General features: G+C 36.3%; 2 protein-coding genes across 4 annotated transcripts in view; one reads left to right on the forward strand and one right to left on the reverse strand.

Annotated features, from left to right (window-relative positions):
* LOC137391444 (dynein axonemal assembly factor 9-like) overlaps positions 1-24678 on the reverse strand; it is a 54552-nt gene that overhangs the window by 12527 nt on the left and 17347 nt on the right. The window contains exons 12-22 of the mRNA XM_068077922.1: positions 17648-17687; positions 14527-14611; positions 13310-13371; positions 8927-8971; positions 6438-6610; positions 5981-6063; positions 5018-5153; positions 3903-4006; positions 2162-2308; positions 1718-1800; positions 1404-1505 (exon numbers count right to left, since the gene is read on the reverse strand). Of these exons, the coding sequence (XP_067934023.1) occupies positions 1404-1505; positions 1718-1800; positions 2162-2308; positions 3903-4006; positions 5018-5153; positions 5981-6063; positions 6438-6610; positions 8927-8971; positions 13310-13371; positions 14527-14611; positions 17648-17687 (1060 nt within the window). The remainder of the gene's footprint in view (positions 1-1403; positions 1506-1717; positions 1801-2161; positions 2309-3902; positions 4007-5017; positions 5154-5980; positions 6064-6437; positions 6611-8926; positions 8972-13309; positions 13372-14526; positions 14612-17647; positions 17688-24678) is intronic.
* LOC137391367 (uncharacterized) lies at positions 17950-23145 on the forward strand. Of its 3 annotated transcripts, none has more exons than XM_068077819.1 (2): positions 17950-18032; positions 21805-23145. In XM_068077819.1, the coding sequence occupies exon 2, from the start codon at positions 21831-21833 to the stop codon at positions 22932-22934; it is 1104 nt and encodes a 367-aa protein (XP_067933920.1). In that variant the 5' UTR covers positions 17950-18032; positions 21805-21830; the 3' UTR covers positions 22935-23145. The 3 variants fall into 3 exon arrangements, with proteins under 3 accessions (XP_067933920.1, XP_067933921.1, XP_067933919.1); XM_068077820.1 differs by lacking the exon at positions 17950-18032 and adding an exon at positions 20445-20464; XM_068077818.1 differs by lacking the exon at positions 17950-18032 and adding an exon at positions 20565-20754.

Consider the following 24678-nt stretch of genomic DNA (forward strand, 5'->3'; position numbering starts at 1 on the left):
TAGTGAGATACTGAAGTATCCTTCCTGAAGGTGATCAGTAAAATGATTCTAATGAATCTGAATAAAATAAAACCAATGTATATGTGAAGAGTTAAATACACTGTATTTTTATCTAATAAAATTCAACTTCACACTTTAACCTGCCACACAAGAATACTGCTTTCTTGTCCAAAATTATAATACTTCCAAAATACAATATTTGTTGAAATAATTACGTAATAAAATATGATTATATAATATAGATTATCATTGCATTATAAAATATAATTATGCAAATAGTAATATTATTATAGTCACTAGTACCCTGACAGTCTCAAGTGCTGTATGAGATCATCAGGTGTGCCAATAAAGGACAGAGAATAAGGATGTGCATAACTATTCGGCAATATCTAATGATGTTACCGTGTCGGGTTACAAAGCTGAATGCAGCGAGTTCGAATCCTGCACGATGCAATCTTTTTTGAAAATCTCATATGGATGGACAGACATGACTTTTATTATAGTGAAGACTAGCTAAATGCGCGGCATTGCACACGTAATGAAAAAGTTTTTGCACAGAAAATTTATTTTTAATTAACATATGCAACATTTACCAATCTAACTTTTAAATGAAGGTGATTGTTTATTTCTGGCCAATCCATAATTCAAATATTTAAAAACTTGAGGCAAAACTAAAACATATTGTTATAAAACATACCTTGCTTTTTATGCTACACATTCATTCTAGATTTAAAACAGCTTATAAATAGTGGCAGGTAATGGAGTTACCATTGGTTAAGTTTCTTTACCAATCAATTTGAGTGACTTAAGCTAGTTTAAATCTTTTCTATAATAAGAGCCGTGTTTATGCTTTCGTCTGGAAAAAAAGATCACACCTCATACAAAACCAAACAGTTAATTCAGATGCGTGCGGATGTGAAGCCAAGCACACGACCCCTAAGCCACGCAGCCAGCTTGCCCTGGTTTGGAATAATTGTACTTATAATCATTATGCCTCATGATCTCTCACTCAATCATGATCTTCAAGCATGCGAGTAGTGACCAAAGAATCATTTCATAATAAGGCTGGATGGCTGCGTGGAGTAGTGGTTAGCGCGCCAGTCTGCAAAACTGGTGTTTCCGAGTTCAAGTGCAGCGCGAAGCGTTTTTTGAGTTCCTATAACTTTATCGTTATAACTGGACAACAGACCAACAAACACCTAGATTTATATATAAAGATGAGCCTTTTTTTTATCAAGAAACACACTAGAATATAATTGCATGAAGTGCTAACCAGCTGGTTTGTGCTTTTTAGCTAAAGGTCAAAGTTCCAGTAAAATTCAACACGCAAGATTTGACTAGTTGATAAGATGAGTAACACACTGTCAGCATGTGAGCGGATGAGTGCTGACTTTGCCACTGACCTCTGCAAGCCAACCAGTCGTGACTGAGCAGCATTGTGCACTCCAAGGTGAGAGAGAGGTCGAGAGAGTTGCTGCTTAAACTCTGTAGCAAGCCTATCATACCTGTAACATAAGGCAGAACTGAGCTCTAATAGTCTCTTACACACTGATCACTGACAGGTGTCAGTGATCAGTGAACTTTTCAATATATATTTTCAAATATTCATGAGTAGTGATTATTTCATCTAGTTTCTTGGCAGGGTAACCTTTTTAAGACTATCTATCTAAAGGAATTTTACAATAAAGCAGTGTATTTGCCTCATGCAGCAACCTACACGGGTTCCAATACTTTAGGGAGTTGTTCTTCCATAGTACAGACAAATCCGGTCTCCTCAGCAATTTTCCAAGCTTCAAATACCTAAATTTTAAAAAAAATGTATGAATACAGCACATACCACACAAAAAAGCATTTGGGCATTTATACCACACAAAAAAGAGAAAAACACAACTGAGTAGTTAAATAAAAGATCAACTCAAAAATGTTCCATATTTTTCCATAATCTTTTACAACATATGTATGTATATATAAAAACTACGAAGAGCTATTATAGATTGTCAAATTCAAACCAAAAAACTAATCTAACAGCAATTAAAAAGCATCAACTACTAACAGTGAATTTAACTCTGAAATAAATTTGTTAAAAATAGTCGCTAGTCAGTTTCTTAAGTAATTTGTACTAGACCTAACAATGTTGAGGCACGACCCGCATCCCCCTTACCTGCTCGAAGAAAAGCTTGTAGGCACGACTACGAGGACTCAAGGATATGATAAACATCCTCAAAGTGTTCTGCAGCTGAATCGGCAGTTTACTTTGAAACTCCATTGATGTATAAAAAATGGCAAATGCTGGCACACTTGGACCTGCCTAATAAATAAACCAAAAATAGTAAAAAACTATTTTAATCTGTCCAATCTCTTCCCGATCTTATGTCAGCTAGCGAATGCAACATCTGGCCAAGGTCTAACCACATAATATGCAAAATGTTTTTTTACGCTATATAGTTGCAGTATAGGTGACACTTAATATTATATTTTAAAACCATCTAGAGGAATTCTGTTTCTAGTGTTTCATGTAAGAGCAGATAACTTCAAAAACGTATTTTGTAACTGAATACTAGTAAACTGATCTATTGAAGTGCAAATATGCAAATCTATACGTAAATTATGTTATTTAAGAAGGTTAATCAAGGTCAGTCTCCAAACAAGAGTTATTGGAACTGCTATTCTTCTGAAGCAAATTCAGAGACAGAAGTGAGTGAATACTCTATGCAACATAATGCTCATTAGTAAAGCAGGCAAATTTGACTTACAACCACCTCTACGTTTACAATTTTCGACACGCGACTTGAAAGTTAGGAAATTGACGTCTCGACATACAAACTAATTTTCAACATAAAACGTCTGGAATGTTTTGAAACCGAGTTTCCTAAGCAAAAGTAAGAAAGCTGGTAGGAGTTAACAAAAAAGTGTAAAAATATACAAATTAAGCTAATATGAGCAAATGTCTCGGGCAAATTAGAGTAAGTTAGACCACATTTCTATCACTCACTCTACTACCAATCCTACACACTGCACACTTCCAGCTAAGTGTCAATCAAAATAACAAAACCATAAAAACCTGTTTCTTATTTACTTAGTTTTTACACATAATTTATGCTTTGCCTTCATACTTTTTACATAGTTTTCATGTATTTGTTTTCATACTATATACAATTACTGAAAGCATTTATAGTATATTTTTAGACTTTGAACAAGTTTAATAAAATTCCATGTATTTCTTCCTCCAACATACAACAGTCTGAATATATGAATAAAATACATGTATTGGAATGAATCGACTTTGAATGTTGAGATTTGAATGTAATGGTGAAATAGTGAATATCGACCAGCCATACCTAAATATCTATATTTGAGGATTGATTGCAGACGGCAACAACATCTTGAGACAATAACAGATACAATATTCTATAATGAATGGCAATAGTCACTTTCTAAGCATTCAGTTTATATCAGAAATATACTCAAGAGGTAAATGTTATGCAAGAAAAAAGTGTAATTCACGCTGCGTGCTGTTAACATTTAAGAAACCGCTAGGTTTTAATGCTTTTTGCTAACATGTGTATTTAAACATTGCAAAAATCATGGCCTCAAGTGACTGCTGTATAACATTTCAAGTGGAGCTGAACCCTAACGTGCTATGTAGTAAGATGACCTTGACTGAGTAACCTAATGCCGGTCTCAAATAGTATTTAACTTATTTAAGGTTACGGTTAACCACCAGCAACCACCTGCTGCTACCAGCTACCACCTACTGCCACCTACCAGCTAAAACCCACCAGCTACTAACTACCATCTCATGAAGGCATTCACGTTGCTCAAAAACAACCTATTTACCTAAATTAAAATGGTCACAAGATTAGCGAGAGCACACAACTCTAACTTGACTTTGTGTAACTTACTCCATCATAGAAGCTGACAGATTTGATCTCATCCTTAGTCAGTGTTATGGGGCCAACAGAAGTGTTCATCAGAATGAGCACCTCTGAGTAGAGATGTAAGCTACCTGTAAATGATCTTCAGAAGTTGTCTACTTATCACGCATGATAAATGACAGCGGAACAAAAGGTAGGGTGCTGAATACAAGATATGTGAGCTAAGGCTACAATAATAATAAATTAATTCTAATGACCATCACCTCCTAAATCAGCTTTCGTTTCTGACTTATAAGTTCTTGTCACACAAGTGAGTTTCCAGTGAGTAAAATTTCTACAAATTTCTACAAATCCATGATTTAAAATTATCTAGTATGAAAATGACATAAAAAATTCTTATTAAATTGGCTGGAACCAGATTAGACCAGCAAAGTCACAAGATATGCCGACGTGAGCCTACGCTACATGATATGCAGACGTGAGCCTACGCTACATGATATGCAGACGTGAGCCTACGCTACATGATATGCCGATGTGAGCCTACGCTACATGACTCTACTTGTATTCCTATGAATAAAAAATGCGGTAGAACTTAGAGAAAAGTGATTGACTTCATCTGTGACTGCTATTATCTTAACAGTTTTCGACATTTAAATCATTCAAAATTTAATATATTTAAGCTTTCAAAAGCATTGTCCTGTTTCGTCTTTTAACAAATATTTAAAAATTATAGAAAATTACTCTGTGATAAACTGTAGTCCGAGGTAACTTGGACGTCAGTCTATTGTATTGGACAAATCGTATTGCTCTTGTGGAAGCAAGAGCAATACGATTTGTCATTTTGTTAGGACATACCCTATAAATGTCTAGTTGAGTTCCTGAAAAGGGAAGGCTATTTAGACTGCCGACCAATCATAAACAATGTAAATGATAATAAAAATTATTTGTGTAGAAACTATTATTTTATTTAACCCTTTGGCAGGGGAAACGACCAAAATGTCGTTTACCAGTTGCGTGGGGAAACGACATTTATGTCTATTTCGGTAGACGTTTATAAAGCTGTCGCCTAGTAACGTTAAACAAAGGATATGACCGACATATAGTTTATCTCTATGAACCATTATAACATTTCAGAGCCTTACATGGAATTGCCTGCAGCCAAGCTTGAGGTGAGATGAGATCTACAGGTTGTCCATCAATAAGAACACCTCCGCATACGTCCCCGCCGGTCATCATGCTCTCTAAGGCTTCAGTTTGCTTATCGCATGTGCTTGATATCTGTAAGTAAATACTGTTTTCTTAGCGAGTAAAGACTAACCATAAAACATTGTAAATATCAGATTAATCCAGCTGTAAATTACCAATAAGATGTATGATAATCATTCAATTATGTTTTATATTATAAGCTATCATTCAGTGACGACAAGTACTATTTATTAACAGAATTTTCTTTACTTCAAAATGGTACTAAACTTATAAACATGTCAAACAAGTTAAATCTAAAATAAATACATGAGCTCTTAAATCAACAAATCCATCCAGTATTACTTATTGAATATTAATGAAAAACCAATAGATAGTGCTACGCATATGTTTATTATTGCATATATATTGTATTGATATCATGTATTATTGTCTTTACTGCTGTCAGCAATGACATCACCGTCAGCACTCATCACCTACTCAGCAATTTGTTAAGCTGCTTAACGATGACAATGTAAAATATGTGGTGACAAAATGGAGAAGGAAGAAAACTGCTATATGTATCTTGGTCAGCCGAACTGCTCACTAGCTGCCTGGTGATAGATTATAATGGCAGCAATAATTGGCGATTAAACCAGCTGAAGTCCAATGTTTGCTGCAACGAACTGCTGTGAGAATAATTATATCTTAGACAGAAAACTAAAGGTGACATTGGACAGTAACTTCCTTTAGAAAAATAATATGTATATCAAAAAGCCATTTAATTTAATTTCATAATTAACTGAAATTTCATGGCTTGTACTAAAAAGTCATAAATCGGCCATATAAAGACATTTCCATAAACACTTACAATGACACTGTATGGTATGTTGCCTAGAGGGAATATTAAACCTATCACTCACGTTCCAGCATTGCCAGCGGGGCACATTTTGAGTTAGATTGATGACTTCAGTGTTGAATTGGAAATCGTTGGAGTCATCCGACCCTGGCAATGAAATGGAGAATATGTGACAAGTAAGTTTATCCTTTTTGTCTGCATATTATTCAGTCCTTTAGAAGGTAATTTATAATAACACTCACACATCAGGAACATACTGTAGCATAAGATAGCGACTAAAATTGCAACTGCACAATAAATGTCTATGTATTTATTTATTGTAGTAATCTATGTCTGCACATAAATTACTCATATATTACTAGCAAGTAATTAACTAGGCAAGTTGAGTAAAATCAACAGAACATCTACAGTAAAGACATAGAAATCATCACATTTACAAAGATAGTCAATCAAATTTACAAATATGGAGTTTAATAGAGGAGGCAACTCCACTAGTAATGACAGCCATGCAATACGCTCACCATATCTGATGCTAGAAAGGAGGAAGGAATCCGCATAAGCCACTCCTCCAAGACTCGTGTTTGGGTCATTCGGGCTCGAGATGTTGCTGATGATGATAAACATTGTGAGAACTCGACCACAGATAGCTCCATTCTCTGCACTCTGATAATCCGTGCCTCTGACACTCTGATGACTGTGTACATGTTAATGACACTCGTTTAGGTTCATGGAAATACTTTGTAGCTATATCTAAATAAGCACCTTGTAAAAATATTGTGCAGAAACATTCTAAATATATATCTTCGGTATATATAATTCCTCTTCAAAAATATACAAATAGATTGCAGGGATACAGAATTACTTAAAGTTTATAGCAATATTATGCAGGTTTATCAAAATACTATTAAAGGTTTTAGACATACACAATAGTAAGCTTACTAAAGTACTATTAAGGTAAATAAACAAATCTTGTAGGTTTTTAAAAACACATTTTATTTCAACAGAATTATTTTGCAGGTTTATATAAATAACTTGCAGGTTTATATAAATACTTTTTAATTTGTGAAACTATATGATAGGTTTATAGAAATATCTTTTAAAGAAGTTAACTCAAGTTTGTCAACATCTTATGAGGAACCTAGCAGAAAAAAAGACAATTTAGCAAAAAATTCATCACTTTATATCCAGCCTGGTCTAAGGTACTGAAGTGGATTAGCTGAACCAACCTTTATAGACTGAGAGGTCTAAAGTGTTGAAGTGAATTAGCAAAAAACCCTTACAGACTGGGTGACTAGACATCACCTGATCTCTTTAGTACTGATAAATAGACAACCGTGCTACAAATACTTCCACAGAACTTTCGCGACTCAATAGAAGCGGCTTGATATTTGTCTGTCTCCTTTAGGTTGTAAGTGTAGTGAAGGAGTCTGTTGTATTACCGGTACCTTTAGGTTGTAAGTATAGTGAAGGAGTCTGTTGTATTACCGGTACCTTTAGGTTGTAAGTGTAGTGAAGGAGTCTGTTGTATTACCGGTACCTTTAGGTTGTAAGTGTAGTGAAGGAGTCTGTTGTATTACCGGTACCTTTAGATTGTAAGTGTAGTGAAGGAGTCTGTTGTATTACCGGTACCTTTAGATTGTAAGTGTAGTGAAGGAGTCTGTTGTATTACCGGTACCTTTAGATTGTAAGTGTAGTGAAGGAGTCTGTTGTATTACCGGTACCTTTAGATTGTAAGTGTAGTGAAGGAGTCTGTTGTATTACCGGTACCTTTAGGTTGTAAGTGAAGTGAAGGAGTCTGTTGTATTACCGGTACCTTTAGATTGTAAGTGTAGTGAAGGAGTCTGTTGTATTACCGGTACCTTTAGATTGTAAGTGTAGTGAAGGAGTCTGTTGTATTACCGGTACCTTTAGGTTGTAAGTGTAGTGAAGGAGTCTGTTGTATTACCGGTACCTTTAGATTGTAAGTGTAGTGAAGGAGTCTGTTGTATTACCGGTACCTTTAGATTGTAAGTGTAGTGAAGGAGTCTGTTGTATTACCGGTACCTTTAGATTGTAAGTGTAGTGAAGGAGTCTGTTGTATTACCGGTACCTTTAGATTGTAAGTGTAGTGAAGGAGTCTGTTGTATTACCGGTACCTTTAGGTTGTAAGTGTAGTGAAGGAGTCTGTTGTATTACCGGTACCTTTAGGTTGTAAGTGTAGTGAAGGAGTCTGTTGTATTACCGGTACCTTTAGGTTGTAAGTGTAGTGAAGGAGTCTGTTGTATTACCGGTACCTTTAGATTGTAAGTGTAGTGAAGGAGTCTGTTGTATTACCGGTACCTTTAGATTGTGAGTGTAGTGAAGGAGTCTGTTGTATTACCGGTACTTTTAGATTGTGAGTGTAGTGAAGGAGTCTGTTGTATTACCGGTACCTTTAGATTGTAAGTGTAGTGAAGGAGTCTGTTGTATTACCGGTACCTTTAGGTTGTAAGTGTAGTGAAGGAGTCTGTTGTATTACCGGTACCTTTAGGTTGTAAGTGTAGTGAAGGAGTCTGTTGTATTACCGGTACCTTTAGATTGTAAGTGTAGTGAAGGAGTCTGTTGTATTACCGGTACCTTTAGGTTGTAAGTGTAGTGAAGGAGTCTGTTGTATTACCGGTACCTTTAGGTTGTAAGTGTAGTGAAGGAGTCTGTTGTATTACCGGTACCTTTAGATTGTAAGTGTAGTGAAGGAGTCTGTTGTATTACCGGTACCTTTAGGTTGTAAGTGTAGTGAAGGAGTCTGTTGTATTACCGGTACCTTTAGGTTGTAAGTGTAGTGAAGGAGTCTGTTGTATTACCGGTACAAATACCTTCTTGTGAATATATTACAATTCCGCCCTTAACACGACCACTTCTTTTGGCATCTCTTACGGTATCCCACGAGCGCAAGACAAATTCTCTGGACTGCTGAGCTATCTAATTAGGGCGGGCGGACTCTGCAGCGCTAGTTAACTGCTAACTGTAGAGAGATAAGAAGTCAAGGACTCACCTTCCATCTTCTAGCTTGCACTCTAACTTAACTTCAATATTCAACCTAAAATATTTATGTAAACATACATTGTTTATAAATGTACATAGATTAACTAAAACCCCAGAGGCTTTTTTTGGTTAACCACAAAAGGTTATTGAGAAAACTTTTTTTAAATAAAAGGCAGTGTGTTTGAAAACCATGCAAAAATATTTGAGAACTTTTAGTAAAAATGACACTTTTTAAATGCAAACAAGTAAACCGGGGAAAATATGAAGCAAAGATTTTATATAGACAATATGTATAAGTTGTTAGTTTATCAATGAGTTTGGAATGAACATCTAAACCAAAAACTAGAGCCCGGTATTGGAATAAGTGTACAGAGCAAGCTATTGCAACATACAATACACGTACTTCTGAGTATTCTCATCTATGTGACAAGCTGGTATGTACAGTCAAACACTGACTTACCATCACTTCAACTTGAGAACTTTTTAATGTATGATGTAAATTTTGAGCATATATTTGTTTCGATAAACGAACGAGTGACTTTTTTTATTTTGTAAACAAAAGTGAAAAAAGCGGGTGGAAATAAAAATAAAACACTAAACAATAAATTGCATAAAGTTAAGTTAGTTTAAACTATAATAGGTAGTGTGAGCTAAAGTAAGTTATGCTATGTACCGTAAAACCTTTATTTGAATGCCACCTTTGCTTGAGCACACCTCTATTTGACCATGACTATAGAAGGGTTGAAAAGTAAAGTGTCACCCTTTAATTAAATGCCACCTCTATTTGACTGCTACTTTGACATTCTTTGATATTTATGAACCCATAATAGAAAGTGATCCATGGAAGTGTCCACAAAATAAGACTAATAATGACTCGGTTATATCAATAACAATTAATTCTTTCGAGGTTGCTGTCCCTATCGAAGTCTGTTTTCTTACTTCAAAGCGTACAGTTTTTTCTTTAAAACTGAAAGCATTGCAGTAGATATAATTATAACTGTATCAGGCTAATAGTAGTTCTTTGTTTAACATGGTCTTGATACTTCGATGTATGTGAAAAATGGTTTACAACTACGATGGAATCTCTACTACTTGGTACAGATTCCATTTAATATCACTACTATTTTTAGACCACAACTTGTGCTAAGCACACATGCATCTAAAAGTTTATCATAATCTTCGCGAAATTTTTTTTAAATAGTAACGCGTAAAGGTTTTGCTCTGCTAAAAAAATTGTTTAGACCCTATTATCGGCTAATTCAGCAGTACAAAGAGTATTTGAGGTCAGCAGACAGTGTAGAAGGTATTGAACAGCCAAAAGATGAAATGATTCCATACAAGAACAACAATCAGAATGCAACCTGTCGCGTAAACACTGCAAGTATTTTTGTCCCAAAAATGTTAATTTGTGTTTCTGCATGTATTACAACTAGAAATTCCTCTGTCATACAGCCCACTACCTGATAATGGAATAAGGGATAATGGAAAAAAGAAATGGCAGTGCTGGTTGTTGAAAAAGTAGTTGTCAGCAGGAATTGGCAGAGTATAGTGTAAATGAAAGTTGTTCGAGATGACATAAAATGAATTTGAGGGAGCACGACTTCAAAAAGGAGCAAATAACAATTTCAACAAATATAAACAAGTTCAGCGTTCTGTTAAAGGTCGCGCAATCTAGTCTTCTCTCTTTTACGTTGTAGGATTTGGTCATTGATAGCTAATCGAGGGATGCCTCCCTAGCGAAGTTGTTAACAAGTCATTAATGTTTCGAACTCGAGAGAGAGCAGTAAAAGATATTCCAGCGGCCATTTCGTGGTGTCCTATATCAAATATATATGAAATGCAAAATTAGAAGTAAAATGGCAAGCTACTGTGTACTATACACAGTTTGAAAGTTGGTTGTGTTGAATGTAGAATGGTTTTGATAGCAATTTTTAACAGAAAGCAAGTATGAACGTTTACGCGTCTGGAATTTTTCAGGAAACTGGAGCAAAATAAAAAAAATATTCTCGTCATAAAGAGGCATTGTAGTTCGGCCCTAGCTTGTACATAAGTTGTAAAGAATCTCGGCTAACGTTTTAAATAATTTAATGAAGCCTTCGGTAATTGGACAAAAAACATAGGCTAATAAACTGTGTACCACAATTTCGTACCTGTAAATCGGTCTGCGTCTCAAACGGTCTACGTTTATTACAGAAACCTTCAGATAAATTCGATGACAAGTAAACAATGCCATAGACTGGTGAAATGAGCACGTTTTTCTTGTGAAATGCGCACTGCTAAATAGTTCTACTATCTGTCGCACGGCTTTATTGGCGAATCGTAGGCCGGTCTTAACTATTTTTAAACCAAGCTTTTCAAGCGTTTTGTGGCGATTTTTGGCTGAATTAATCTGTCTATTTATGTATAATCCGGTCAGATGGGTTGGTTTTAAGATATTGCGGTAAACTTTCAAATAATTGGTAACATGTTTAAATAGGTTTAGATGTGTTTTGTATCGTTATTATACTTTAACGACTCTACAAAAAATGGTTAAATTTGTTAATGATATTTCGATACGAGGGTTTGCGACGTTGTTGATGAATAATTTTCGTAAGTTGTGTGCACATGCATTTATCGTAAAAACTCTCAAACTTCGCTCCGCTCGTTTGGTCGTGGGATTATGGTTTATTTATGTCACTTATTTTTGAATATTTTATTGAATTATTATTATATAACTTATGAATTTGCAGATTTATAGCGTATTATATAATAGCATCCCTGCAGTTAACTAAACACGTCTTACAATCGATTGACGCTCATAACTCCTTTTCTATTGTGCATAAAAAGCCAATTTTGACTGCAAACTGTAGCAAACATATCAATGAGTGCAATGAGCTTTAATGCAACATTGTTAAATATAGTTGTAAAATAAAAATATGCCTTCAAATTTAGAATGAACAACAAAATGCAACGCAGGCTATATGATCATCGCAGGTTAATTGCAAGCGACAGGTATCATCTGATAGAGATATTTCTCAGCTTCCCAATGCACATCTATTTAGAGATCTATGACAAGTTGGAGGTAAGTTATAGCAGGTTTATCGCACCCAAAAGGGTTTATGTCAGTAAACTCGAAGGAGAGGGCAAATTCTAGGCGACATTCGCTTCGCCAGTGAAAGGGTTAAATTTAGCTTCCCAAAATTCTGACGAGCTATTTAAAAAATACAACACCACCCTCTATTTGAACGTCACCCCTAATAAAACTCCCCTACAAGGAAAGGAATGGAACATAGAGCACCATGGTGTTCAAATACAGATTTTACGGTATTTCTATTGCCACTGATTATCAATAACTAACAGTAAGCTCGGCAATACCCAGGATTTCTTACATGTTCAATAAGATGGCTCGCAGATGGGTGGTTATTAGGAACTAGATGAAGTTTTGAAACCAAATATTTTTAGCAACCTGGCAGAAGGCGCAGAGCATATGAGTGTGAAGTTTGGATTAAATTAGCCAAAAAATGCAGAATTTCATAGCAGACACACAAACAGTGACCAAGTGGGATTTATTAAATTAAATACTTTATTAATTTAAGTTCTAAAATATCATGTAAATTTTGATGTTTAGTTAGTTTATATAATGCGTATAATGTATTTTAATGCTACGTGTATTTGAATAATTAATTGTTTTTTAGATGTGGATTGAATTCAACGAAATACAATGTGTTCTTATGAAAAAAATTTATAACAAGCAATGGTTTCAAAATACAAAAAAAATTGGAATAGATTAACTTTGTATATTGAGTTTTAACTGTAACACCATAAACATAGAGTGGTACTATTACAGACATGAAGTGGTAGTAGAACAGACATAGAATGGTAGTAGCATAGACAAAGTGGTAGTAGCATAGACAAAGTGGTAGTAGCATAAACAAAGTGGTAGTAGCATAGACAAAGTGGTAGCAGCATATACATAGAGTGGTAGTACCATGAACATTGAGTGGTAGTGGCACAGACATATGGAGATAGTAGCATAGACATAGAGTGGTAGGAGGACAGACGTAGAGTAGTAGTAGAACAGACACAGAATGGTAGTAGCATAGCCATAAAGCTGTAGTAGTATAAACCGAGTGGTAGCAGCATACACATAGAGTGGTAGTGGCACAGACATATGGTGATAGTAGCATATACGTAAATTGTAGTAGCACAGACATAGAGTGATGATAACATAGACATAGAGTGGTAGTAGCATAGTCATAGAGTGGTAGTAGCACAGACATAGAGTGGTAGTAGCACAGACAGAGTGGTAGTAGCACAGACATAGAGTGGTAGTAACACACACATAGAGTGGTAGTAGCACAGACAGAGAAATATTAGCATAGACATAGCAGTATAGAGTATCAGTAGTGCATACTTTCTGCAGTCGGTAAACTTCTGTAACTTTGCAGTGACGCTTTGCCTCGCCTCATCCAATACCTGTGACGGCAACACAAAGAAATAGGAAGCAAATAAATCATGGGAGCAAATGTCAAATAGACTGAGGCAGGCTGTAATTACCACTAGTTAAATGCTAGCAACAAAGACCAGAGCTATTCCTGTTCCTCCTCATTAGCTCCTCCAGCAACAAACACTCCAATTCATAAACAACCAATACTCTAATTCATAAACAACAAATAGTCAAATTTCAAAACATTGCTTGCCCAGCAGATCATCTTATCACTTACAATCTGATAATAATATGGACGATGCATTGGCTTTTCTTACCATATTGAAGTCTAACACATGTACGTAAACTAGAGTCTCCAACATACCTTTATTCACAGACAAGAAAAGACCATCATCAAATCAAAAAAATAAATATCAATAGAGGTATCTATAGGAAAAGCTAAAAGTCAAAAAACCGTAATGTTTGTAAACGAAATTTTCTTAAAATTGTTTAAGACCATTCAAATATAACATGCTGATAAAACCATGCGTTGGTAAACAGCAGTGTAACACGCAGTGTAACATGCAGTGTAACATGCAGTGTAACATGCAGAGTAACATACAGTGTAACATACAGTGTAACATGCAGTGTAAAATGCAGTGTAAAATGCAGTGTAACATGCAGTGTAACATACAATTGTATATTTCATATAACTCAGATGTAAAGTCAGCTATGGCATGTTTAACTGCTTCAAGTATCACAAAATAGTTTGACAATTATAGCCAATAGCTACTACTGCCTAACTCATATTTCCTTTCAATAAACAACCCTGGCTGATACTGCTGGACAGGATGCCTGAGCCACGAGTTCAACAGTTAAGTTAGACAGAGTCACTGAGCTTTGATTACTGTTTGCAAACTTGAAACAAGATAGGTGGCCAGACATGTGGGCTAAACGTGTGGGCCAGAAGTGTGAGCCAGACGTGTGAGCCAGAAGGGAGTGTACAAAATCACTGGCTATGATCGTAGAGCCTGTGTATTTGTTTGCAGATAATAATTAAGTTCTTGAAGATAATGAATAAATAATTGGAAAGCTGTAATGGTCTCATAATTAGCCATGGAATTGATTTCTCTACACCAGCTCATAACAACAACGGGAGAGCTTAAAGGTCAGTGTAGTTGAAGAAATTAGGTGGACTAAATTACCTGCTGCGGTTGAAGCATGACAACATACTCGCTGATTGACTGCAATGTTACTTCTACGGCAGCTCTATATGCTCTTGACAGCAGTCTGCAACGAAAGATAATGCAACCTAGAATGAAACCCTATGAGCAGACACCTGATAAAACCTGCTACACATTGTCAAATCTCTTTTCTATGCATGCAGTTTTAAGAGACAAGTTGTTTGAATGTTGTAATCTGTGTTTTTAATCTTCAATTAAACTTGCGTTACCACAGCAATATCAATACCTAATAACTTATGAAAATGGAGTTATCTGCACTACACAATAATATGTGTTGGTGGTTTCTTAAGTAAGTGAGTGGTCTCCTAAAACATCATGTGATCTCTCAAGGTAGCCTGTGATCTCTCAAGGTAACCTGCAATCTCTCAAGGTAGCCTGTGATCTCGTGAGGTAATGCATGATCATTAAAGCATGGTACAATATCCCTTGGTAACATGCAGTCTTTCAAGGTAGCATATGATATTTCAAAGCATTGACTGATATCTTAAGGCATCACATGATCTTTCAGATAGCGCAAGATATTTTAAAGCAGCACACGATGCCCTAAAGCAGCGTGTGATCTTTTGAGGCTGCACAAGATTCACATAAGTATTCAATAACGAAGCAGGCTGAATATCAACCACTAGTCCATAATCTATCAATATACAGCCTGGTTCTTCACAACCTACTTGACACAATAAAATTTTCTAATAACTGCAGCCTTTCATGCAAAATTAGAAGAGATAAAGATTTTATTTTCTTTCGATTGAAGACATTTCTTTTGATTGAAGAACCTCGTGCGAACATTCTATTTGAAGGAAACCTGATGTTCCAAGGCTTTTTAATTTAAAGACCAACAATCAGAGAAGCTTAACTAAATGGTATCACAATGGAAGCCACAAAAAAACACCATGTACATGCATCGAAAAAAGATTACCAAAAAATAGTTCAAGCAGCAAACCAGATATAGTGAGGATTCGTGCTGCCTTGATTTACACAACTGTGAACCAATAATAGTGGACATATAAAGTCTTAAGGTGCGTTTACACCAGGCGATTTGTCAGAGTTGCTTCAACTCCGATAGAGTCGGAGTTGGAACCACTTCTAGTCTGTCTACGATTTGAAATTCGTTTTTGCAGAGGCTTTTACACCGGACCAACTCCAACTCCGATTATACAAAATGGGTCACTATTTTAACCAATTAAATACCACATCGATACCTATTCCATTTTGACTGATTATCACCAAAAATGGAAACGATAACTTTGCCATTGATTCATATCACGCCCACACTGCTTCTTTCAGTAATTCTTATAGTAATAATTTAGTTCGTCACAAGTAATTAGAGTACTACTACGATATGCTCACTGGGAAAGAAGATACAACAGTTTCTATTAAACTTAACTATTCATCTTATAATCTGAATATAAAATATTCTATCAGTAAAAAAGTAAAGAAATAAAACCAAATAAGGTTGTACAATAACAAATGAAATTGCTATTCCTTTAGATATCTAATGCTTTCCATTTATCATGAGCTACTTATTATGTATTCAGAATATAATTACAACAACTGCCACTTTAGATAATGAGAGTTTGATAAGACGAACAGTTATAATCTGTTACAGTAAACTGCCAGTCTTCAAACAGCTGTATAACACGATGAGCTGAGTGCTATCGCTTGCACCAACATGAACTTCTCCATTCTTCAGTTGGATAACTCTATTACTAAATCCTTGCGTTTACTCAACAGTTGATGTATAATGATGGCTGTATACAATTAATACTAGACGATTGGAAAATGCGGTATTCGGTATTCATATACAAATCTTTAAAAAACAACAAAGGAAGAATTGGCATACAATGCAGCTGTTTAAGTGTGTGGTCAGTAGTGTAGCCAGCATGTGGGTGGTTTGTACTGTGTAACCACTGATAGATTAAAAAAAGTTATACGAATGACTATGGTAAAAGTTGTGGCATGCAGTCGGAGTACCAACAAACAACATATCACTCAGGGCAGTTGAAATCGCTAATGTTTCCCAATCCCTAAGAAAATCCTTCTTCCAGGAGTAAAGCTGTCGTAGCGTAGCTTTTAATGTTTTCAAAGTTCAAAAGATATTTTTGATGGCCCAATCATCAAAGCATGGAAATCCAGTGACTGTGTTTACATCCAAAGCTAACCAATAGAATTCCATTTTGATCATTCTATGACAATAGAGAAGTAATTTTAGCTATTCCTGCTCTTGTTTAAACATAAAATAAAGGTCAGCCAAAATTGGTTATATGGTAAAATTACTAAATGAAAAATATGTATTTGTCGCTAAAACTCAATACTATCTGCGAACTGTTATCAACGAATCTCTTCAAATCAACACAAGCAGTTTGTTGATGATTGGCAGTGCAATTGTGCAACTCGAAGTCAATTTCTTTACCTCGACAGGAGGGTGCTTGGGACGACAACCAGCAGTTTATAAGCTCTAAACTAAAATGACTTTTTATTTTATTTTTGATTAAAATATTGCCATAAGCACATAAAATACTAGTGATAAACATGCCTAGACCTTTGGGCTAAAAATATACAAGACAAGGTATAATGCATTGGATACATAATTTAATTAGTTTGTTTAACGGATCAAATGTTTGATGCCATATGCTATAAACCATCTAATTGGATAGAAATTTCTAAACCTTATATAGAGCACTCTGTGTGAAGTTCTTCCCATAATAGATAGCTGCTATACATGTTACCAGAGAGATGGATGGATGGATCTCCATACCAATAGAATTAGTGTTTAAAAACTTAAGTAACTGAGCTTTCAGCAACGGCCTGAGCCAAACAGTACAGAAGCATTAAGCTTGCTATGCCCTTAATGGGTATTACTAGCTGTTTGGTGTGACATCATACCATATACAATATATATACATGTATATATATATGGCAGCTGCCCTAACATGTTATTACGAAGACACAGCAGTTGTTTAGAGTATCTGCTTGAAATCAAGCGATCAGGTTTCAGAGTCAATCCATTTATGAGCACTTACAGAATGACACAGTTATGCAGGTTTGACAGGCAATCTAAATGCGAAGCGCAATTGTTACTTACTCGGTGTCAGCGCTGTGATGACCTGTGGCGTCTATATCTCCTACAAAATAACAAGAAATACTTTTACCCTTTATGCTTCAGTATAACTTCTCCAGATGGTATGAAGAATACGGTATGTGTCATATCTGCATAGCAAGAGATGGAGTCCCACATTTTTAATAAAACATTTAAACAAGATAGCCAAGCATTTTAAATATTTATACATATACAGAACACTATCATTAGATTGGTTGATAACGCGGTAGCTTTAGATGATGAGCAACCAATCATAAGCATGCTTTTCAATAAGCAGCTGTAAAAAGTATTGCGAGCTACCAGGCAGTAAACACTTGAGATGTGCGTAAAGATGCAGTGCTACTTGCTCTAATACTAGGGGCTGGAGAGGGTAAGTTGAGTTACCATTATAATGTATTCCTCACTACTTGCTCTCAAAAATAGCAAACTATTTTTAGACTTGCTAAACTATGCTGTTATTTACAACAAAAAATTTTCCATTTACAAAAGATAATGAATTTCGGCAAACGTGTGTTTGGAAACTACTAAGAGTTAGAGTTGAGTGTCTCACATATGGCCTACAGATTGAGACACATCAAACAGGTTCAAGTATAGTGTATGGGCGTAATGTAATATTTAAAAATCATAAATTATGTGATGATAATATGTAGAAATGTATAGTCCATACCACCTCATACCCAGTCAAGCTGCGTTTAGGAATGCTGATACACTCAGACAACCCTACTCATGAGACTTCACCTCACTGTATGACTCTACATGGAGAAGTTGTTACATGAGTTGACTTATTTAGCTAGACATCTCAGTGTGACTACAGGTAACACACTTTGTACATCAACATGATTGAGTGCGGATGTAATAATAAATCTACAATGTTATATTTTATTTAATGTTGCTGCGCTGAAAACAAACAGAACTAAGCAACTCTAGATATAATTTTTATCTAGAAGTTGCAAACAGTTCACATAATTATGCAATATAAACTTTAAAATTTTTTAACTCTATTGTTTTCATTCAACAAAAATCTGATACATGGCTATAGTTTGTGGATAAAGCATAAATACAGGGAAGTGCGAAGGGTAGTTGAGCATTGATTCCTACTCAAATAAGGAAAAATTGGAACTGAACTCTTTGTATAGATGTTGGTGGCCCTGTTGGTAGCTGAGATGAGATATGGGACGAGACGATCTTTCAATCTACAACTAAATCGGGGTTGCCGTAATTGTGCACACCACATAGCTATAGGACTTTATTTAACCAGAGAGATTGGCATACGATTCAATCTCTAATCATACATACATAACCCAATGCAATGGGTATAATTGCTGGAGCTCTAGCTAGGTATCCACTAGAGTATTTGTGTTTTCATTTACAAATTCTTGTCACTCAATGAAGGATGTAAAACCAACTTTCTAGCAGCTCCACCCCGAGTAACATGAGCTGCGCTGAGTATAAGTCTAATCCTGACATGGAACTACCAGGGAACATTGCAGCGGGTTGTTAAGTCATAAATCAGTATTATGCAGGCTATGATGGGCTTCAATAGACCCAAATGGGTGCAGCACTTAGCTAAAGTGATTCAACTTTGCCATTTTAGATGGTCTAGCAATTCTTTGCTGTTAAAACTTTGCTCTCCTATTTTTAGTGAATCATATAGTTTTTCCTTATTATGTTTCTTTGATTTGTTGCAATCGCCTGTTTACATTTGGCTCAAATGTTAAGGTTGTGTCAGCCATTTCCATTAAAATGTATTCTTGACATACTGGCTGTTTTGCTGCAACATAACCTAAGTTCTTAACATACTTGTGCCGCTGCAACATAACCAGGTTCTTGACACACTGGTTGCGCTGCAGCATGACCCAAGTTCTCGGCATACTGGTTGCGCTGCTGCAGCATAGCCCAAGTTCCTGACAATCGGCTGTGCGGTTGCAACTTAAGCTAAGTTCTTGACATACTGGTTGCGCTGCAGCAACATAGCTTAAGTTTGATTCATTCAGTGTTTTTGTTCTACCAAGATAATAAGATGCCAAGAAAGATGATTCTGTGGCTAATTTCCAACAATAGTTTAGGAGAGCCAACAAAAACAAAAGTTCAGGATGTTTTCAAAACATCACCATATGTTTTATCACAACAGCTCAAACCTGTGAAACGGAAATAGATTATTTATTGATGATGCTTACTACAACTGCGATTGTGCTGCTCACCACGTTAGTGAGAGCTTTCACTTAGATAAAACGTCACTATAGCAAAATGCAGACATTTCTCTTAAAATACAACATAAACAAAATGGCGCAATATACAGCTGGTGTCTTATTATTGCATCAAGGGCATCTAATTAGTAAAATTGCTAGAGTATGTGCAAAACAGAGAAAAGTCATTATAAGAAAATATATGCACATACGAAGGTCATAGAACGCTGCCAATTAAGGAAATGGTCAATCGTTTAATATTTCATGGCATATCAGCATTCTAATGAGGTTTATTTTGACACTCCCCAGGGTGGCATAATCACTATCTAAAACAGAGGGGCCAAAGTTTTATTACCATCTTAGTAAATGCTATAGAGTTTAGTTAATCACTATTTATGAGACTGAAAGCCTGAGATGGTAAAACGACTACGAATAAGAAACAATGACATCATTAAGGACGCTTATCTATACAGCTATGTGTGTTTTGTGCGCAGTACCATTAAGATGGGATAAAAGGTAGCAACACGAAAAACAAATAACATAAGCTCTGAGATATGTGAGATATGAAGCTGCCGGTTATATAATAGATATTACATTTAAACAAGCAGCACCTAGGGTGAGTGTGTACTCTTATGTCATCTAATTAAATACATGCAAATAAATACTATATAGTAACTTACTTTTTCTACACAATTTAGAAATGGCCAGTCCATACTCTTGGTGGGATATGAGGATTACTTGGCATTAGCTTTATAAATGATAACACTGATGCTAAGGTCAGAGTGATCATTGCTTTGGTCAGTGTCTTATCACAGCTGCATTCTCATACACTGATATGGCCAGATGTCTGCACTATGAATCATTACAGCTATCTCCAGACCTTGAGCTATTCCATCAAAAATACTAGTAAATATAAACATTTAATTTTTTTCTTATTTATAATCAAGAGGAGTGATTACTAGGTCAACTAGTGAAACCATAACAGCTTGCCAAGGAATGACAATTCCGTAAGATCAAAACCAGACAAATTTTATAAATTCTATATCTAACGATTGCAATCCTTAGGGTTTTTAGTCAACTCATTCATCATCCTATCTTTAGTTTGCTTTTTCGTGTAGCTGCCCAAGCAGTTTGGATGTGAGTGATCTTATCACGCGCGATATACATTTCTTTTGGAACAGTAGGCTATTATTGACAGAGCTAGAGAAAGTGATAGCGCTCTAATACCACCGGATGACTCATTGTAATTCGTGACTACAGCTATTTTGGTTCACTTGTCACCGCAAGTGATAACTAGCTCATTTGAGGCAGCAGGCAGCGATGCAACACATTGCTGATTGATTGTGAAACAGTAATGAATAACTATGATCAGAGTAAAATAAGCATTTATGCAGTAAAAACAATAGTTGTATTGGCATTACAACTCTATCTCACTCGGTCAGGTTTCGTCCAATGATTAATCTTATGTTGCATACGCCCAGCGATGGATGCATGAAAATGACCAGAGGGACTCTAGTGTTTGTTTAGTTAACTTTTTGTCAAAATTATTAATGAGCATTTGTTAGCCTGAGCATGTTGAAGAGCCCTATGGGGGCACTCGGGGTCGAATGATAACCCAGACAATAGCTGTCATGGATTGTTAATGGGAAGTTAGTGAGTAGAACAGCTGAAGCCTGACCTGATAGAATTGCACTTTATATTCATTGTCAAGCAGTCTCCAGAGCCCCATAACTGCACTACGACAGCCGTCGCTCCTCTCTGTATCGATTTTAGCTAAGCTTCAGCGAATTTCAAGTGATAAATTAAACATCCTGCAGTTTCTATAGAGCCCTATGTGCAACAGCTGCCAGCTTGCTGTTCTCCGCTAAGCAATCGCTGTTGTCTTCATACTAATTATTCCTGCAGTAATTCTTGTGTCACAGAAACCACTTCACCGTGTCTCACATTGTGTTTTAGATCAAGCCAAAGAGTGTAATAATATAATGGCATTTGTTGATCAAAGATTTGCTGTCCACAAAGTGATACCCCACGTTATAGACTGCACAAGAGAATTGTATCGAGATGGCAATGTGGCCGAATCAAACCGAGGACTTTTTATCACCAACGAAGGTCTGTATTACATCCTCCCTATCGTCCTCACGATTGGTCTCATCTTCTCGCTTATCAATACCATCGTATCGGCGAGGATGTCACACCATTCACATGAATGCTACCTGACAGCGTTTAATCTATCATGCTCGCTACTACTCATCTGCACATGTATCTCACAACTACCAAACTATGTGAACATGTCGAGTGTCACTTACAAACGAATAATGCCGTATTTGCCGGCGATAGAGAACTGGTTCTGGTACTCATGTAGCTGGCTTCTAATCACCATAGTAACAGAACGGACCTTCTACAGCCTTTGTGGCAAATGGCATGGATCTTTTGGAAAGGTTCATGGTGCACTGGTTGCACTGCTGATCATCGTAATATCATTCGTCAGCACGCTGCCCCAGTACTGGGAGTACCGACTGGAGGAAGTCAGCGATACTCATGGGAATCATCGCTGTAACAGGAGTGTGCTAATACCCCGTCCAGAGGTACTCGATGAGGAAGGGCAGACGTACATAGTAGAGTACGCTTGGTTTCATTGGTATGAGATGATCTATAGCATAGCCCTCCCTTACCTCTTTCTCCCAATGCTGCTCCCGCCACTCATTTGTATTAAAGTGCACATCTACACATCGATGCCAAGCAACTCTGGTAAGTCAAGCAGCATGAAGTACTCTGGAGGAGCGAGCTTGAAAGATCAGCTGAGACAAGAAAGGAGTTTTAACAGACTGATGCTGGTAATGACCACACTCTACCTTTGTCTCTCAGGCCCACGTTGCGCTATGAAGCTCTTTCACAATCCTCCAATCAGCATAAAGCTCAGCGATCACCAGTTGCTTATCGATACTCTCCAGGTCTTGTTTGATGTTTTCTTCTACATTTTTTTCTCTATCTTGTTTTTCCTATATTTAGGGTTTGGTCTCAAATTCAGGACAAACCTCTATCATCTATGTTGCTGCAAAAAGCATGATCCTCTCGACTATTACTAGTCACGTGATCGTTTTGTCTCTTTTGCACATGTTCATTTGAGCTTATATCATCCGTTTATGAGAATTGAATATTTGTTGCTTATCATTACAATGTACTACTTCAACATTGTGGTATATGAACATTTGTTACATTGAGACTTTGCGGTATTTTAAAACATAAATATTTATTGTTGTAAATTTGTGCACACATAATACACACATATTCTTGATACTTGGTTTAACCTGTTTATACTGTGTTTATAGTTGTATATAGCGTTTATTGTTATACAATCAGGATGATGAATAACAACATTAGCATGACATCTACTCCCTCAGGGGTACCTAATCAGTAATCACCTGTCAACATTAGCAGAGACAATCACTATGTTTCCATGATGCGCAGTGCTTCGGAGTTGCGCTATCTCCGAATCATGGAAACGGCGTCTTCGCACTGAAATCACTGCGCACTGATCAGTGCGAAGCCAGTGCAAATTCGCAGCAAAGAAACAGCGACTGCGCAGCGACTGCGCAGTGGCTGCGCATAGCTCTCATGCCGTGGATACGGATTCTTCGAGGGCCATAAACTAGTACAAAGGTTGTCCTGCTAATCTTGTTTTTTCTATTCTTCCGATCTTCTTTCACCTAAATTTAATTATGGTCTGCATTCACGAGGATGATGAGGTGAATACTTTCCTGGACTTTGTTATCGATGCCAACACTTTTCGAAAAATAGGTGGCAAGTCCTAAATTAACGTATAAATAATATATTACTTAAAAATAGTTATTAAAAATATATTACTTTGTAAAAAGTGTGTTAAGGTTTGTAAAACCTTGTGAATGTATATTGTAAATAAAAGTATAATGACGACAGAATCATAAAAAGACCGTTTATGACGTTCGGTATCCGTGATCGATTCTATTTCTCCATCAGGCGATTCGATTTATACAATTTCTCTTCTCTGGCTAATTTGCTGAAATTCGGAAAACCACACTGCGCAGCATGGAAACGTACAATCCCCTTGACTTCGGAGGGGGCTGCTTCGCAGTACTGCGCACCATGGAAACATAGTGTATGACACAAAGTGATTGCCGACCAACTATGAGAAACAACAGGCATATACATGCATATGTATTAGAGTTGGTTTGGCTGCCCATTGATGTGAGGCCCTCTGTGGTAGGTGATTACTATGAGATAAGAAGGAAACTGGTGATCAAGTAATCATTGAATAGGTGCTTCAGTAAAAAGGATAATGCCTGATTGCCAAATAAGAATGATTACAGATTCTGACAATCATGACACTAAATTTGCTTGGCAGAGAGCCAAAGCTATTTCACCTAGGATACAGAGCGCCACCCAGATGACAGACATACATCTCGACACTGACCACGATGGTCCATGCCTGTCTATCGGCTGAAAGAGGCTTTTATAGCTTACTGATATTACTTATTATGAAGGATCGATGTAATGATAGACTGGGTCTGATTATGATACAGAGTGGAGACATAAATAGCTTAGAAGCAATCTAAATTCTCTAAATCAAATAGACTAAAACCATTATTTCACACATGTGACAGTAAGGCAAATCAGAATTCATATACACACATCTACACACCTACAACATACACGTACACATGCGTATACACATTTAGGTATATTATATATGTATTATATATAGCCTATAATATGTATGTTATATACCCTATAATATACATATTACATATAGGCCAATATTATATATAATATGCATATTATACAAACAATATT

This window comes from Watersipora subatra, chromosome 3, assembly GCF_963576615.1.
Source record: "Watersipora subatra chromosome 3, tzWatSuba1.1, whole genome shotgun sequence".
NCBI lineage: Eukaryota > Metazoa > Bryozoa > Gymnolaemata > Cheilostomatida > Watersiporidae > Watersipora > Watersipora subatra.

Bases quoted from the DNA above. Each gene is read 5' to 3' on its own strand.
- LOC137391367 (XM_068077818.1), top strand. From the start codon at position 20,703: ATGAATCATTACAGCTATCTCCAGACCTTGAGCTATTCCATCAAAAAT. The intron at 20,755-21,804 runs GTAAATATAAAC...ATTGTGTTTTAG, and splicing joins CTATTCCATCAAAAATACTA to ATCAAGCCAAAGAGTGTAAT.